At 37.0% G+C, this 19,072-nt stretch overlaps 1 protein-coding gene across 37 annotated transcripts in view; it reads left to right on the forward strand.

Annotated features, from left to right (window-relative positions):
• Positions 1-19,072, forward strand: part of BLTP1 (bridge-like lipid transfer protein family member 1) — a 108,329-nt gene that overhangs the window by 16,740 nt on the left and 72,517 nt on the right. For all 37 annotated transcript variants that reach the window (XM_083456876.1, XM_083456887.1, XM_083456910.1 and 34 more), the window contains exons 7-22: positions 48-129; positions 799-992; positions 2,905-2,984; positions 3,464-3,614; positions 5,392-5,548; positions 6,124-6,202; positions 6,888-6,979; positions 7,830-7,947; positions 9,350-9,505; positions 11,359-11,456; positions 12,355-12,533; positions 12,681-12,787; positions 14,322-14,527; positions 15,028-15,255; positions 16,279-16,416; positions 17,252-17,428. In XM_083456876.1, the coding sequence (XP_083313002.1) occupies positions 48-129; positions 799-992; positions 2,905-2,984; positions 3,464-3,614; positions 5,392-5,548; positions 6,124-6,202; positions 6,888-6,979; positions 7,830-7,947; positions 9,350-9,505; positions 11,359-11,456; positions 12,355-12,533; positions 12,681-12,787; positions 14,322-14,527; positions 15,028-15,255; positions 16,279-16,416; positions 17,252-17,428 (2,242 nt within the window). The remainder of the gene's footprint in view (positions 1-47; positions 130-798; positions 993-2,904; positions 2,985-3,463; positions 3,615-5,391; positions 5,549-6,123; positions 6,203-6,887; positions 6,980-7,829; positions 7,948-9,349; positions 9,506-11,358; positions 11,457-12,354; positions 12,534-12,680; positions 12,788-14,321; positions 14,528-15,027; positions 15,256-16,278; positions 16,417-17,251; positions 17,429-19,072) is intronic.

Raw genomic sequence — 19,072 nt, forward strand, 5'->3', positions numbered from 1 at the left:
TTTTTTTTGAATGTATTAATTATATAAATCTATGTTTCCATCCTCAGTGTTAAAGTAAAAAGTGAATCACATGACCCTTCATCATCATGGAGATCTCTTATTCCTGTGATCAAAGTCAATGTCAGCACAGTAAGTGAAATATTCCGTTGTGTTTACAGATTACCTAGTTTTTTTCTCTGCAGTTCGAAGACCTCCTACTTTAGTAGCAATTTATTTTACTTTTATATAATAAAAAAAATAATTTAGGCAACATAAGAAGTTTGTCATGTGACTTCCTTAGGGTTCTGAGTAAGTCTTTCAGAAATTGATTTCTTTATACTATAGTTTCTGGAAGGACATTATAAGAATTTGGTGAGGGATTGCTATTAGATGGCTTGGAGAAATTATGATTGCCTTGTGGAAATTAGGATCAATATGTTGCAAGGAGAATAGCCCCGTTTGCAGTGGCAGCCCCATAACTGAGATGTATTTTATTCTCAAACAAATATGCAAATTGTAAATGCCATTCATTGAATTGACCTGGATTGAAAATCATGCTGGTTATTTCCCTGAGTCTAATCTTCTTGTTCTAAATGTTGTGATTTCAGTACAAAAACCTTGCTGTTTTCAAGTGTAATAACCTTTCATTAAGAAATAAATCCCAATTATTCTGGTTATAAGTTTGTAACACTAATGGGCTGCTCAGGACTGATTATAGTCCTAACTGGAGAGAATACCAATAATAAAGAAATAATTGAGAAGGATGACTTTTATGACGATGAATTAAAAGCTAACATTTAATTGTCTTACTCATTTAAGGGTCGTTTAGCCTTTGGGAATCATTATCAGCCTCAAACCATCTGCATTAACTTTGATGATGCTTTCTTAACATATACCACAAAACCACCTTCAAGTCACCTTGATCAATTTATGCACATTGTGAAAGGAAAACTGGAAAATGTGAGGGTTATGCTTGTTCCAAGTCCAAGATACGTTGGCCTTCAAAATGATGAGTAAGTGTTTACAGTTTATGTAGGAATATTTTGAAAAGTATTTTGAAAAATGTACTATGTAGTGTATACAAAATTGGGTCCAAAACTCTTCATACAAAGGACCACTGTGCATCCTCAAGTACCCTGCAAATATTAATGCACAATTTTAGTTGGGGATAAACCCCCAACACTAAAGGGGAGCATTAGTGAGGGGTGGTTAACTTGTGGACCCCCAGCACGTTTTTGTTGACTGCATTTTTTAAATGACATTAGAATTAGTTGTCTTAATCCTTGGTTGTTGATACAAGATAATTTTGACTTGATATTTTAGAAGGAATTGGTATAGTAATTGGTATCGTACGTATTAGTAAAGATCACATAGAAGCCTCATGTCGGCTTCTCATTTCACTGAATATTGTATAACAAGATAAAATCACTACACAACTATAAAGTTACCTTCTAAGTGACTCAAAGTGTGTTTGTCATAATCATGAGAGGTGTTATTCTTTCTGAAGCTCAGATGAGGATAAACATTTAGTTCTAAGGTTTCAACGCTTCAAAACTAGTGTAACTGCAAGCAGTTAGAAACTGAAAAGAAATATATTTTGAAAAAATTGAAAATGATTAAATAAATTACAAATCAGTAGGGTTGAATCCATACTAAGTTAGTCACATTTTAGCCCCACAGAAATCCATGGAATTTAAGTTAGTGATGACTAACTTGTCCCATTGAATTCAATGAGATGAAAGTGTATGTCTGGATCCAAGTCATGGTGAACTGTTGCAAACTTTAATATTATTGCATGCACATCTTATAAAAATTAGGCTTTCTACCTCACAGATTAATTGATGGATAATTTATTTGCATTAGCCACCCACCATTGTGAAAGTGAACATGTATAAACATACTAAGCAAACAAAATTGCCAAACTAAATTAATAATTGTATCATTTAAAACTCGCAGTAAAGCAAATGACCAAGTGAGGCAACACTGGTTTTCTATTGACTACAAATGAAGTGTAATATGAGACAGCACAGTGAGAAAGTTTATTCTGAAATTATCATGTATTGCTTTAGCAAGGTCATGTTCAAGAAGTGAAGCTACTATACATGGCTCAATTAACTGGCTAAAGTATTACATTTTGGGAAAATTATTTCATATGAAAGTCACAAAATAACGGAATATTTCCTTTATAGTTATAAAATGTGGATGTCATTCTCAGGGTAACATTGTTTTGCTCTTTTTTGTATGGATTTGTTACACCTATTGGTCTAATTACTGAAGATGGTCTGTCCCTATGGGCTCAGATTCTATTTTAGCTGGAAAACTATTAGCAAATTAAAAGAGTGAATATAGAGCAAGGGTAAAGCAAAAGAAAGGCAAATCAAGTCTTCAGCGTAGAAGGTGAAAATATAAGAGTTTTGCCATTATGATATCAATTTTGATCTAACTGGATATCTTAATAAATTCATTATAGCAATTGGAGTTTTAAATTAGCCTGGTGTGTTTTCAAAATAGTGTTACAGGTTTTCTTTCTGCAGACAGTTGACAGAAAGTTTACAATTCAGAGGAATTAGTCTTTTAAAGACTTAACTGATTGATTGTTGACTGCTACATCAGATACATGAAGTGTTATCGCTGAAAGTAAAATGGGACCAAGTGGCCATAAAATCAAAAAGTACAATCTGTAACAATTCTGTTCTGTGGTTTGCATATCATGCTAAGCCCAAACCATGTCATGCTAAGTGTGCGGGCTCTGGGAAAGATTATAGCCACTTTGATCCTCCTTAGTTGTTTTGCTGCTGAATTGAGCTGAGCCACTGTTTGGTGCAATGTGGATCTGAACCTGGGCTCCTGGTTAGCTCACCCAGATAAACCACAAGCTTAGAGTGTACAGTGTTTATATCCCCCCTCCCTTTTCTTCTTTAACAGACCACCAAGATTAATGGGTGAAGGTTTTGTTGTGATGCAATCAAATGATGTTGATATCTACTATTATATGGATGAACCAGGTAAGTACAGTTTCTGCTCAGAGGCTAAAAATCGTTACAGGTACATAGTTCTCAAAGTTGCTTAGTAAACAGCTGCTAAGTAGGCATTTTTAGATTGGGGAAATAGTATGAGGGAGTGTTCAAGTCACCCCAAAGCATCCCACCCCCTCTAGCCCCGGTAGTTACTTTTAACTAGTTTTAAATAGTTTTCATGCAAGCAGGAGGGACAGGGCAGCTTGCAGAACTGATGGGCAGGGAAGCTTCTTCCTTGTGCATTAGCTCTGCCTGTCCACAGAGCAGCCCTGTGTCTTCAGCTGGTGCACAAGCAGGAGGGACAGGGGAGCATTCCTGTAGCTTTTTTTCTAGAAAAAAAGCACTGCATATATTAATTGCATAGTAATAAGTACATGGTTCTATGTTAATTGGTAGTAGTTTACAGATGATATGTTCCTTGAATATTTGTTATATTTAAAATGCTTCTGCTGTTTTCTAAAATACAGGGCTTGTACCAGAAGAATCAGAGGAAACTAATGAGGGAGAAACAAGTAATGAGGATAGTAAATTGCAAGACCTCCCGCCCTGTTGGGGATTAGATATAGTTTGTGGCAAAGGAACAGATTTCAACTATGGTCCATGGGCTGACAGGCAAAGGTACTGTTGTTTAATTATTTTGTTTATATCCACTGTAAAGAAGGAAGAATATAATCAAAACAGATTTTCCAGCAAAGTTGTCCTAGCTACTTTCATGTGCCTAGAGTTTGAGGACATCAACTATTTTTAAAATATATATATATGCTTGCTTGTATTATACTGTGTTATGAAGTTTGCTTTCTCTATAGTTCACACCCATGTTCATGCGCCTGCATGTTTAGAGTCTAGCTGTTTGTTCAGAGATTAGACATATTCCAGTTTGATAATTTTAAAAGGAAGGCCTCTGCACCAGATGTCTTCTAAAAGTTTTGGGCTACAGAAGTCTCATATAGCTCTTTTATAAGACAACTTTGATCAAGTGTTGAGTGGTGAATGAACAGTAGTGCTTCCCTGGAAACTCATTTCATCTGTTCATAGGGATTTTTCTTCCTGAATCTTGAAGAATAACTTTATGTAAGGCTGCCACTGGGTCCACTGTGTTGTTTGCCTGTTTGAGGAACACAACTTGGCTTTTCAAAAGCAGATTGGTGTTTCAGAACAATTCTTATTATTTTGTTACTTATTGAATTTGTTAGTCGCTTTATCTTGCCCAGAGCAACCCAAAGCAACTTTCAACCAACCAGATAAAAAAACCCACATAGATACATTAAACAAAGAGAAAAAAGAAATACATTAAAAACATCCACCCCACTTTTAAATGGTTACAGATAGAAGGCCAAAGGCCTGCTTATAGAGGAAAGTTTTTGCCTGGCACCTGAAGTTATATAAAGATCCTGTCAGGTGAGGCTCTCTGGGGAGAGCATTCCACATTGCAGAAAAGGCCTGTTATTGTGTTGCCACCCTTTGAACCTCTTGTGGAGGGGGCACACGAATAAGGGCCTCAGATTATGATCTCAGGGTCTGGAATGGATAACCTTTTCTTTCTACTGCATTCCCTTGGCAGTGGTGGGTCAAAGTCAACAGTGGGCTAGAAGGGTATAAAGCCAAAAATAGATGCACCACTTTCTTTCTGTTTCTCTCCATGCAGTGGGCTATCAGGGGTGAGTTAAACCCCACTTGCCATAGGTCAATATTGCTTGCTTCCAGAGAGTTTTCTCCACCTTCCATTGCTTCATTCATTTTGGCTTTCCCCCATTCTGTTTTTTTCCTCTCTCTAACTCTCGATCCTGGCTCCCCCTGCAATAAAACTAGGCCAAGGTCTGTAGCTTTCCACCCCTTCTCTGGACAATTTTGTTGAAGTTCAGCAACTTCATCTTGAGTAAGTTGTGCTGAACAAGGCAGGGATAGGTAGCATGCTTCACTTCTACAGCCTGTTGTCCTTTACTGCTCTAGGGAGCAGGATCGGTTTCTGTACAGAATTGCATTTTATATATGTTCATATGCACTGTTGAGAGGACGCAGTGGTTCTTCTATAGGAGGTTCTTATATTTTGACGTTAGCATTTGTTGGATGCTTACTGTAACTTTCAAATAACATTGATTTATTTAAAATCTCATTAGTTAACTTCACAAGGTCAGCTGTGTAAATCTTTTTGTTTTCTTATTTCTATTTTCAGTTTCTAGGGTAATTGAATTTTATAGTGCCTTAAGATAAATCTGGAATATAGCTTCACTAATCAAGCCTTTTGAGAAATATAGCAAAACACGTATTTTTTCACTCTCCAGTTCATGTTCTTGCTTCTTGCATGCTGTGTAGAGTGTCTTAGAGAAAATATATAAATAGCTCATATTCATTTCTAGATGAATAACTGAATTAATATTCTGCTGTTGTTTTGTAGGGACTGTTTGTGGAAATTCTTTTTCCCACCAGATTACCAAGTCATGAAAGTCTCAGAAATTCCACAGCCTGGGAAGCCAAGACAAATCCTTGCTTTTGAGCTCCGTATGAATATCATTGCAGATGCCACTATTGATCTGCTCTTCACAAAAAATAGGGTAAATAGGAAAGACATATCTACATGTGAGATTTGGGAATATACATGTATATTTTTTAGATTAGTCTTTCAAATATCATTATTTCAGTTTTGAAAGATGTCTTCTGAAATAAAATGGAATTTTCTTTGTCATTCTGTTTTTGAATATATATAAATATTCATATCCAATATATTTTGGCTGATCACATAAATCGTAACCTACCAAAATATATTACTTAAATTACTAACAATATTTCCACCCGTCTGGTTGTGAATAAAATTTCACAAAGTGAAATGCTCACCTTGGCGAGGACTGTTGAATCATAACCACTAAATATAGTATGCTGTTCATGAGCAAACATTAATTTGTCTAGCTGTTATCTGTTGCCATGCTTATAGCTTCAGATGAATACTCCTCATGCTTTTCTTCAGCTTCATTGAGTTTTTCTTTCAGTTTTTAAATGTATATCAAGCTTTTAATCAGCTGTGGCCTACTAGTTCCCTTCCATAAATCCTGGAAGTTTCTAAAGTGATAACTTGAGTCGTGATGTAGTCTGAGTTCAAATAATCAAAATAATGTCTGATTTTTATTGGCAGGAAACTAATGCTGTTCATGTAAACGTTGGAGCAGGCTCTTATTTGGAGGTTAACATTCCCATGACTGTAGCAGAAGATGGTAGGTTGAGACTGAAAGCGTTTTATGTTGAAATAATTCCAGAAGAACAGTTACTTGCAGAACCTGGTTCAATAAGATTACATGTGTTAGGGTTGAGTTTCAGTAATACCAAAGAATTTTCTCAAAATAATTCCTGCGTTGGAATGGGTTGGACTAGATGACCCTCATGGTCCCTTTCGAATCTACAGTCTGTGGATCTATGTCTGTCCACAGCTTGCTTTCATTGTTTAAAACCTTTTTGTTGTTGGCTTCTATACTTTCTTAAGATTTGTGAATTTTAGTTCCAGTGCTATCTACTTGGGAGCGAGATACAGTTTTACTTTTTAAGTATATGAATGATCTGGAACATTGAAGAACTATCATGCTGATCGTTCGATATGACACCTTTGGTTGTATTCTTTGTATACTTCTTTGCAAATTTTCCTATTGCAGGGACATGATAGATTCTTTTCCCCAAACACTGTAGATAAGGAAAATTGTTCTGTGTACTCATAAGATGCTCCGCTCCCTTGCAGCATCAGATTCTTTTTTTTAACCAAGTAGAAGACTCATCTAAAAAATCTTAATTTTTAATTCTATCAGTCCATACTATGTAGTTAGCCCTGATAGACTGGAGGGACCCCTACATTTTTAAAAAAATGAAGAAAGACATAGTGGCAATTCTTGAATTTGTTCTGTTTACTAGGTTACTCTCCTACAATTAAAGGACAGCTTTTGCATATAGATGCCACCAGCAGTATGCAGTTCCGTACGCTCTTAGAAGCAGAGATGTTGGCAGTAAGTATTTTTTTGCATAAGCATCTGAGTGATTTCTACTGTAATTTAAACTGGAACCAGTGATTTCAGATGTTCACTTCTTTGGTATGTAGGTTCTAGGCTGCTACATTCTGCATCAGCTGCAGATTTCAGTTTTTGAGAGCAGCCCCACAGAGACTATGCTGGCTAGGTATAGCCTGGGTGTATGTTAAGGATTCTTTGCCTTCATTATTACTCTTTCCCGGTCTTCAGAGCACCTGCATTGGACTGCAAAGTAGCAAACCAAACCAAACAGCACAGAGATTCTGATTGTGGAGCTTCTGTATCAGGCTTAGCTTAATCCTGCCTTCTGGAACTTTTCATTCAGTCTGCCTTGCCCACAAAGCCTCTTCTGATCCTTCAGCCAGTGTGAGGATTTGTCACAGACTGTCTTTGTGAACATCCCATCTTGCCAATTTCAGTCTCTGGAACTTGCTGCACATTTCAAGATACCACACCAGTTCTGCAAAATACTTCATTGCTGCTGTCTCAGAATCTGGTCTTCCAGATTTAGCAGGCTTCCTGTACAGGGGTGTGTCCTTTTTTTAATACAAAAAACTTTAGGTTGAAAGCCGCTTGATATTTTTACAGTGAAAGCAGATGGCGAAATTACATAGTTTGAGTTCATTTATTATAGATGTTTTTAGATAAATCATGTGGGAATTGACCTTTTAACTTGACAGACTTAAACATTAGTAAACTGGGTTAACTCTCTGCTCATCTTAGGAAGAAATAATTTTAAAATTACCCATTGATTACACGGTTGTCATTTAATTTTGGCTGTTAATCACCATATTAAGAGTGAATCCTGCTGCTTGTTTGTTTTGTTTAGTTTCATATTAATGCCTGCTACCCCCGGATATGGAACATGCCACAGTCATGGCAGTGTGAAGTTGAAGTTTACAAAGCAACCTACCATTTTATATTTGCTCAGAAAAGTTTCTTTTCAGGTAACTGTTCTGTTTTTGTGTACTTTGCTTTTTCAAATGGTATCAACATCTATATGGGATGTGTTTTTGCATAGATGTATGCTTATTCAGAATTGTTACAAATATATACTATTTTCTTGTTCACTTCCTATTGCTTTAGTCATCAAACCCATCTGTGGAACTTTTTTTTATATCACAAGAGCATGAAAATACATGCCTGCGCAGCAATTTCAGTAAGGAGGTTTTGGTGCACTGGACATCTAAATGATTCATGTTTCACAGAAATTATACTGTCATGATGCATATGTTTGTGTTAAATTAGAAATATTAACAAATCTCTCATCCCTTCAGCCCCACCCGTACCCCCATCCTCCTGGGCCATACAAGCCTGTTGTTTTGCTTTCTGTTTAATAAGCAAGCACTATTCAAAAGCTCTAAACAAAAAAGGGCAAAACAAAATTCATAATAGTAACTGACTGTTTACTTTTCAAGTGGCTGTCTTTTATGTTACTTTGTAATCCCACAATATTCCGTAGAAGTTGAGCTGTGCAAAATTGCAGCAGTGTTTTCAAATTATAAGACATTACATTTAATTCTTTTTATAATTAAAGGTTTTTGTAAATGCAGCTCATTTCATAAACACCCTAAGCCAAACATGAAGTTAAAATGAAATAAATGAGAAGCAGAGGTGATTTCCAAAGTCATTTTTGCTTCTTTTTGCAAAAAAGGGAAAGAATGTTGGACTACTTTAATTGCATAATGTTCAGCACTTGTAATATTTTAAATTTTGATAGCTCATTCAAGTGTATTATTTCTTGTCTTCCGAAATATACTTATTTAAAACTGAAGTCTACACTAAAACTGACTTTTGCAGTCTATGAGACTACTACAAAAGTTAAGATTTTTGAAAATGACCGTTTGTATTACAGTTCTGGGAATGAGGCAAATGTGTATTTCTCTTTCCCACAAATGCCTTTAACTGCATATTTAAAGTAGTAGAGATGGAGTTTAGTTTGCACAACAGGACATCTTCCTCTCTCCAAATCTGATCCAAAGGGCAGATCTGAAAGATGAATGGGAGGGCAGGGAGGCAGTGCTGCAGGGAGGGAGGAAAGGATGGGCGTCCCATTGTTTTAGCTGGCCACAGCTGGATATCACTGTTGCTGTTATTGTAGGCATAGATGCTTAATTTTTTGCAGTCTGGTCCTTTGCATACTTAACTGACAGTACGTCCCATTGAACAAATTGGGATTTGTTTCTGAGGGAAAAAATGCATAGATTAAAACTGCAACAGGGCAGGGGTTTTTTAGTGCATTATGCAACATGTAAAGAAACTGACTTTTTAATGCAACAAAATATAATCAGTTTTACAGTTGTCTTTTCCCACTAGTGACTTGCAGTAACATGTCTCCTTTATTTTTAGATTTGATTCAGGACTGGTCTAGTGACAGTGCTCCTGATATCTTCTCATTTGTTCCCTATTCATGGAATTTTAAAATCATGTTTCATCAGTTTGAAATGATTTGGGCAGCAAATCAGCACAACTGGATTGATTGTTCCACAAAACAACAGGAAAACGGTGAGAATATTTTAAAGCAGGCATGCTACACTCCTTTCCATATGCAGCAGTAATACATGCTTAACCAAAACAAATTCCTTCTTATCTGATGATAATATTCAGTTCCTTTCCCCCTTTAATTGTGAAAAGCCTTTAAATCCCTGATGTAGCAGTGCCATTTGCTAGTTCTACTAATAGAGTCCAGTTCCTACAGTCACTAAATTTCCACTGTATTTCAGTGTAGCTATTTGTATATTTTAAAGAGTGCTCCACAGAAAGGGGAAATAAATCAGTAGCGATTAACCAGGAAGTATGGATTTGCCAGCATAGTAGGGTAGCTGTTTCTCATACATTCATTGGGTGTCCTTTCTCAGGCATTCCTTAACACTGAGGGTATCGCTTGTCCTTTATTGTCATTTAGAAAGCAATTGATATTGAAGAGGTATTGACTCATCAAAAGGGGAATGGAAGCAGGTACAAACAAAATTCTAAGATGCCTGTTCTCTTGTTCCAAGTAGGAGTATTCCAAAACTCAGAGGTGACAAGAGTGGCTTATGTGCCGTCTGAATAAGCAGATGGAAATCCACCTGTTTTGACAAAAACCAAAGTCAGGATTGCAAGAAGGGATGACGGGCCCAACCCATGTCCATGCAGAGGATTCTGGGCACCAATGTGGCCTGATGATATATGCCATTTTCAGGGCTGTGCTTGTAGTGAGCACACTGTTTTCGATGCCAGATGACTTTTCATCAAGGGCAGTGACCATCGTAGGGATGGCTCAGGTTATAGCCTGCCCAAATGTCCTGAATCTATCAGTTACAAGGATACAGCATGACTGTACATGACTCAGTCATTTGTGGGAGCATCTTGGGCCTTCTGGATACTTTCTCATGCTGAGAAACTGTCCTTTTCCAGTAGTTGTACTACTCATACTGTTGTTATTGGGAACAGGTCACACCTCATCACCCTCTATCAAGTCATTTTCAGTCTTAACATATTGGTCTTCATTATGAAGGATGATGAGTGACTCTCCTCTGTTCCCTGCCCCCCCTTGCTGGTTGTGAGTTTTAAAAAATATTTTCTGGATGAATGCTATCATATGTTAAATGATAAATAAATAAAGAGTGGGAACACTCATATTTAAAACATGTGTGATAGGTTTCGGCTCCATTGCTCTTTGGTGCCGCCAGGGTTGATGGCACCACACCTTTCTTTTCCTCCTCTTGCAGGTGTCTAGTCCCTTTCTTCTGCATTTGATGCAGTCCTGCTTTTTTGTTACAGCAGCATGGCTGTGCCATGTGCGGATCAGAAATATGTTCTCTTAATGATCCGCACAGATGTGTTGCTGGGTCTTTCAAAGACACAAATTACCTGCAATTTGCGTATGCTTTTTTATGTATATAGATGCAAATTTAGGCCAGTGGGAAAAGTCACTCTGTAAGTAAAGTGGTTTAAAAAAAAAATGAGTTAGAAAGAAGGGATGGAAGGGCTGGGGCAGAAGAGATGAGGCTCTGTGGAAAAAACTTGGGGTCTCCATCAATGTGCTTGGTATTGCAGTAAGGAGAAGAATGTGGTTGCATTGAGTGGCTGCTTGAATAATCTTTCTTTTGAATATGAATAAAAATGGAAAAGGCTGTTTCATTATCCATATAAATGACATCTATTGAATTAAATTCTTTCAGTTTTTCTTCTTGTTCTGTTAACCTTCTGTAGCTGAGTGATACATGTGTGTAATTAGTTTAGGAAGAGGAATGATAAAAAGCTCTTTCTTTGTCCTCTCATATATCTGCTGAAGCACTAGTGTGGTCTTTGTTAAGAGTATTTTAACAAATAATTAATATTTGATTCCCCCCCCCCATTTTATTTTTTTGCAGTTTATGTTGCAGCCTGTGGGGAAACATTAAACATAGTTTTCTCCTTGCCTTTTACTGACTTTGTTCCAAGCACATGCAGCACTAGATTCTCTTTAAGGGTAAGTGGCTTTACTATTAAAACAATAAATTCCATATGCCTCCTCATTCTTTGCAAAGAAACCCTGAGCTTTAAAGAAGAGGAGACATAATTCATCACAACTGTTCTAAAAAAAAATCTTATTTTTCATTCTTTAGTGCATATTCCCAGTGCTTTTTATCTTTTACTCAGTTATCTCAAAAGACTGTGGCAGTGCTGGTGTGACTAATGTTAAATAACTGCATTAGTAATTGAAGGCCAAAACCTTAAATAACTGTATTTCTACTTGGAAAATAACTCTTCATAACATGCATATCCTTGGTTAGGCATTTTAATCTTCATTCTAAAGGCATGCACAGAGTGGCAATTGTAGTCTTGCAGTTAAATAATAATAACAGAAATACGAAGATTAACAATTTGGAACGATAAGCACAGTGCCTTTTGTATAGCTTTGAATATATGAGTTTACTAACAGTAGTAGGAAAGTGTAGTTATTTGCTTTGCGGTGAATTTATTGAGATTGTTTCAGTGATATGCATTTTCTTTAATGTAACTGATTTTATCATACGTTATGTAATTGTGCAAAACAATAAACTCTTTGTAAAAATGTTATGATGTATTATTCCTTCTATAAAATGTTCTTTAAAAGTGTAAGTTATGTTATTTACTATGAACAAAATAGTAAATTCCCCATTACATTCCTTGAAATTGTTATTCTCTACACTCAGCTTAGATTGGTGAGAACAGTAGATATGAATTGTGCATGAAAGTAATGATTTTGTTGCACATGTGTTCAAAAAAGTTATGTACAAAAATGGTATAGGGCAAATACCAGTCCTCAGGCCAAAAATATTTTCCATAAAGGTTTGCAGCTGTTGTATGGATATTGTGTAAGTCTTATATTCATGTTATATTTTCAGGGAGAAGGTCTTGATCTTCACTTACTTCTACCTGACTGCCACCCCAGTAAATATTCTCTTTTTATGCTGGTGAAAGATTGTCATCCTAACAAAGCAAATCCTGAGTCTTGCGTTTCGGCTGATAGTCAAAGTGGTCAAAAACCAAGCAAACAAAGGTGGAGGAACTTGACTCAAGAAGAGTGAGTTCTGTTTCTCTTACTAAATACAAAAATGTAACCGGGAGCTAATGTGTTACTATTCGTCTAGGTTCCTGTGTTTTCTCTCAGTGTTATAAAATGGTTAATAAAGCAGTCAGCTATTACAAAAATCTTTTATTTTATTTGAAGGGCTGGCTGGGTTGAATGCTGGACTGTACCAAGCATTATGCTCACAATTGACTATGTGTGGCATCCAATTTATCCCCAGAAGGCTGATGAACAGTTAAAGCAGTCATGTAAGTGCCAACTTTGTCCCTATTATGTTTGAAACTGTTGAAAATGGCAGCTGTTATCATTTTGAAAGAGAAAATAGAACTTAATCGGAATACTTTGGATGCAAGCAGTAGAGTTCTTATCAAAAGTAGAAGGAAGGTGACCTCAAAGATGCATTGATTAGCTCGTGTTTCAAGACTTGTGGCCCTTCTTTTTAAAAAACTTTAATTTATGATTTTCCACTATACAAACATATGCTACATGCCCTGGATTTCAAGGTATTCATACGTTACAATTTTTTTTTTTTCAAAAAGAGCAGTAACAAGAACCCATTACCTCTAGAAAGTATCAGGTAACCAAAGTTAACTAGTTTACTTGTTTGTATTTGTTTTTACATTTTCTATGTTGCATTGTATTTCTTTTTCCATTTCACAAGTAATCTCAGAAGGTCAGTCCATAACTGTCCTTGTGTGGCTGGTTGAGACCTTGGATGGTCCTGATTACTTAAGTATTGAATAAAGCAATACCATATATTAATGAATTTATCAGGTTTTTTTATGTCACTTTAGTCTCTGACTAAAGCTGTATACCAAATTATTTGCATCTTGTGCCTCTTCTTCAGGGGCAACTGGTTTAATACTTTCAAAAGGTAACTTGAAGGGTTTCTGTACGGTCTAGAAAACTTGAAACATGTTGGACCATAAATAATTTTCAGTGCACGACTGAGGTGTCTTTCTTTAATACTGGTGAATGCTATTTGTTGTTTCTCTGATGGTGTTAGTCCGATATTAATTGTTCTTAATACAATAGGGAGTCACTGATAGAGCAACACGAGCCCTGCATTTTATTTTAATGACTATTGTGGCTTACATATTTTTTTCTTTTCTGCTAACTTGGACAATGATTGACTGAAGGACAAAAAGTACATTTTGTTACTCTCTTTTTTTTTTTTGCTCATAGTAACAAGAAAGTGCAGAAACATAGTATACATGCTTAATAATAGATCTAGGTTTTCTTGACTCCTTTTTCCTGCCATGGTTTCCTAACCTATGTTACCTATGAGTAAACCCACTGAAATTAAGAGATGCCAATTAGTCATGACCATTAATTTTGTGGGGCTTACTCTGCATAGCAGTAATTAGAGCAACAACCCATACTTTGTTCAGTGAATATATCGGGTCTAAAAGCATAAAACATGTGTTTATTTTTTTATTTAATACAATTTACATGCCACTTGATTATTGTAGGAAAAGACTCAAAGCAGTTTATCCCAAAAGGTAAAACATTAAAATTATCACTAAAAGATATTACAGCTGTACTGTAATTTAAAACACACAGGTTAAAAATGCAATAAAACAGACTAAAACGAATTAAAACTCATGGAGACTTTCTAAACATTTGGGTAGACTTGTCCAAATAAGAATGTCTTCAGCGTGCTGAAAGGAATACAGTGAAGTTGCCTACCTGATATCAAACTTTAAAGCTTCCTTGAGTTTTTATAACTATAAATCCGTAACTGTTTTAGCTTGTACAAAATTATTTTCATTTACTCCCAAGTGTCAGAAATGGAAGAATCAATCTTATCTGCATCGAGACCATCACAGAAAATGACAGACAGGGGTATATCCCCTTCTGGTTCTTCCCGTCTCCCTGTTGACCCCTCAGAGCTTCCACCGGACAGACTCCGTGTAGAACTGGAACTCTCTCCAGACTCCCACATAACTTTATATGGGCCTCTTTTGAAAGCCTTCCTTTCTATAAAGGTATGATGAACTCGCTGGTCTTACCTTTATTAAAGCATGTGGAACAAGCAACGTTTTGATCTATGAGTCATTTTACCGTGTGAAGGAAAGTCTAGATGGTTCTGGCTTGGGGAACTGAGTGTGATGTTTCTGTGTAGATATGGGTCAGCGTGGGCTGCCTTTTCATGTGGGCGATAGCAGAAATGTGAGCTGTGCAGTCTACCACCAAGTTTTAAGTGTGTGCAGTTTGTTCTGTTTTGCTCTAGTATTGGGTGCTTTATATTTTTGTTATTGTCAAATCAGCCTTCCTCGATGCTTAAAAAGCTTGGTAATTGGAAGCTTTTCATCTCTGAAGCATGCGATAAGATACTTAACCCCAATCATACTAACTGTTCATATATAGTTTAAAAACGAAAGCTTGTTTATTAGTTTAAATGGATTGTGGGATTGGAGCTTTATTGTGGTGTCAAAGGTTTACGTTATGCTCTTTTATGATGTGTTTTGCTAATTGGTCCTGCCAGGAAAATTACTTCGGTGAAGATGACATGTACACTGATTTTGAGGAAGTGATTTCCAGCCCCGTACTGTCCATGTCAACTTCTTCAAGCTCTGGGTGGACTGCAGTAGGAGTTGATGCTGACAAAAAGGAGGGCGACACATCAGCCAGACATGCTCACCCCCTCACTTTGCGACCTTGGGATATTACTGTGCTTGTTAATGTGTACAAAGTGCATGGGCGACTGCCAGTGGTAAGTGCTTTGGGTGCTTTGTTTACCTGCAAGCATCAGATGTGCACCCGGTTGTTTTAAAAAAATAAGTACGCACATAGAAAAAGAGAATTCCTGACTTTGGTGTATTGTACAGACACATCAATAGAAAATATTGTAAAGGCACATGACAAAGCAATGTATAGTTCCTTGGACAAAATATCTTATTGAGGTAGGGCAGTTTTTACCTCTGCCTCACCCCCTCCCTCATTTCTTTCGTAATGATGTTGCTGCAGCCACAAGGTTATGGAGAAGCTGCAAATAGCTGCAGCCATTTTAGTAGTGAGTCTCTCACAGACACTGTTGATGCTTCTTCCCTCTCCATAGGATGCCACACAGCAGTTTTCTGTATTGTGCCAATAATCACATTTAGTAATTAGTTCATTATCAAGAGTTTGGTTCTATCTTTCTATAAAATATCCCACATGATCTCTTTCTTTCCGGCAGCTGCTTGTGGAGTATTTTACTAAGCCTTAAACTTAAAAAATAGGTGCTCTTCTTCCAGGCTTACAAGGAAACTTGTATCTGTTGGGAGAGACTTCTTTAATAGATAAATGGTGGCAAGAAGCTAGCTATTAAGAGTTACATGAGCTTTATTTTCCTTGGGAGCACTCAGTGTCAATTAGTCTCTGAATTGCCTTTCAAGACCCAGTGGACAGTGTTAAAGTGACATCCCTGTCTCATGTGCGCCCATACATAGATGTAGGCATGTGCCACAACCAGAAGCCCACTCTTTCAGATCTTGGCCCTAGAGAGATGGGCCATCATAGGGACATTGCTGCTTATATTGGGAAAGGGAGGGGCACAAACTTTCTGCCATACAGCACTCAAGGATCTTCACAAATAGTTAAGATATGATCCTGATTTATGGGATTGAATTACTTCCCTATGTGGCCTGCTCCATTTGAAGAGTGTTGTGAGGTTTTTTCGTAATCTGGCTATTTGAACAGCTTTGATATTCCATTGAACAACATTTGATGGCATTTTTGGTGTTTTGTACTGCAGCACTGCAACAGTGAGGGCCCTGAATGTCCCACAGCTTTCTTGGAAAGGTTGTGCTTTGAGATGAAAAAAGGATACAAGGAAACGATGTTACAGCTTGTGTTATCACCATTGAATTTATTCTTGAATGACAACTATCAGGTAACATGGGTGAATCATTTTCTTGTTAGTTAGTTCAAGCCTTCATATAAGGTTCTCTATGACTACATACTTTCAAAGCTGCTTGAACAACTATTTGTTAATTTGACAATTTATTTAACAAAATTTATATACTGCTTAACTGTAAATAAAACCTCTAAGCATTTTTCCCTAAGGGTCAGTCAGTTCTGCTATCCTTTCTTAAACGTGATGTAGCACTGCCTGCTCTTGCCACTGTGTTTACATTTTATGCCTTAAGATACATTAGTGGCGGCACTGAACTTACAAGTATTCTGTGATAATCAACATTGCAGCAGCAGATGAGATGGAACTTCCCCTTTTCCTCCTTCACTTTTCAGCTAACTAACGCTGTTCCCCGTCTATCTGGCCAGTTCTTCACCTTCTGAGCAAATTTCAGGGGCACACTGGGTGCTGTAGGAAGGTGGAAAGAAAAGGAAGTCCAGTTCTGCAAATGGAAGTCCATTGTGCATGAGGGGATGACACTATTGGATGTCGCTCATTACAACCATGTTCCCCCCCCCCCATAAAGATGTGTTGCTTCAGCAACCTTAACTCATATTAATTATTTTAAAATGTTTATTTCGTTCACCATAGATAAACATAATAAGTAAGAGTCATAAGCATCTTGATCTAATTTGTGCATTTTGACAAAATTATAGCTTACATGCATCTGATGAACCTATAAACATTTGCTTTTCTATTTCCAAAGAAGAGCAACACTATTGCATAGTTGCAAAATATTAATCCATAGCCAGATAATGCAGGCTTATTTTAGTGGGCTTTCTCCCCCACCTGACCAGTCTTTGATTCTTCACAGAGGCCCAGTGTGGATGAAGTTCTTCGTGAGGGTCATATGAGCCTTTCAGGTCTGCAGCTAAGGGCCCATGCTATGTTTTCAGCAGAAGGTTTGCCCCTGGGAGCTGACTCTTTAGAATATGCGTGGTTGATTGATGTGCAAGCTGGGAGCCTGACATCCAAAGTTACAGTTCCGCAGGTATGCCACTCAGCATTGGATTTGAATGTGCGCACTGTTTTCTTGGCATGAACCAAGCGCCTGATCCAAACACACTAAGCCATATGCAGCCCTTATACCTCCTTTCTTCACATGGGCAGAGACGCAAGTCAGGAAGTCTCCGTTAATCATAACTTCCCATTCCATGCAATCTGGGAAACTCTGGTTAAACAAGCCAGACTATGAAGCCATTCTTTAAAGTTGGCTTATGAATCCTGGCTTGCTTGGAAACCATCAAAACTCATGGTTTGCATGTAATGGGAAGTGTTCGTTGAGAGCAGCTTTTTGGCTTGTTTTCCTTCTCTCATGAAAGGGTGGCACTTGAGTCCCTGAAACTTTTGTATATCCTGGCTTTATTAAACTAGGTTATGATTCTACAAGTTAGGTCACTAATTTTAGGCTTCCTTGCTGTTTTTCTTAAACACCAGATATTGAAGGGAATATTCACATGATTGTTTCTATCTAAAATGAATTGAAATTCCAAAATGATAATCAAGGGAGGAATTTTAGATAGAGAGAAGGAAGGAAAAGAAAGAAAGAGAAGTACATGGACTGTAAATGTTGATCCAGATTTTTAAACCTCAAAATGTTAGACTTAGCTCTTTGTTTATCCACAATTTAAGAAGATAAGCATCAGGAATTTCAAATAGCTTCCACATGCACCTTTGTTTGGTTTGCTTTAATTTACTTGGCTTGGATCCACACAATATATTTTTTTAAAGCTAATCTGTTTAAATCTGACTGCATTAGTAAAACTTAACGAAGGAGGATAAAGCACTGTCAGCTTTTGTGTTCCTTTTTTCAGGAATCTACTGTAGATAACGTTGAGGTTCTCATTTGTTCATGGCAGTTTAGGTTCTGATTGCATAGGAGAAAACACCTTGTAAAAAGACTTGAAGAAAGAGGCTTGTGGAGAACTTGCATGTTGAATGCATTCTTACTTTTTCTATATGAATTAGTTAAATGTTGCATGAGAAACCATTATGTTTAGCACTTCAGTTTCTGTGGAATATATTTTCAGTGAGAATAGCACAATTGTTCACAATAATACGCTTACTAAAAAGATTTCTCAACAAAGTGCTGCTTCATACTCTCTAGGGATAAGAAGCTTGTTATAACAGAATATATTATGTACAGTGGTACCTGGGGTTAAGTACTTAATTCATTCCGGAGGTCTGTTCTTAACCTGAAACTGTTCTTAACCTGAAGCACCACTTTAGCTAATGGGGCCTCCTGCTGCCACTGTGCCTCCAACACACGATTTCTGTTCTCATCCTGAAGCAAAGTTCTTAACCCGAGGTAATATTTCTGGGTTAGCGGAGTGTGTAACCTGAAGCGTATGTAACCTGAAGCATATGTAACCCAAGGTACCACTGTATATAAAATTAGAATGTAAAGTCCATAGGCCTCTTTTCCAGCTGAAATTACTTTTTTAAAATGAAAAGTCCAGTTATTTTGTATGTGTATTTTGGCAAATACTTGGACTAACATGTGAATCAATACATTGGTTGTCATGCAACTTAAGCACCTTTGAACAAGCAGCGTGTTTTTCAATGTTAATGTTCCATTTGTTGATCCTTTCCAGTTTTTTCTGTGTGCTGCTTTAGTGTGAATATGAAGAGTAGA

The sequence above is a fragment of the Podarcis tiliguerta genome (genome assembly GCF_965153285.1).
Source record: "Podarcis tiliguerta genome assembly, chromosome: 9".
Taxonomy (NCBI): domain Eukaryota; kingdom Metazoa; phylum Chordata; class Lepidosauria; order Squamata; family Lacertidae; genus Podarcis; species Podarcis tiliguerta.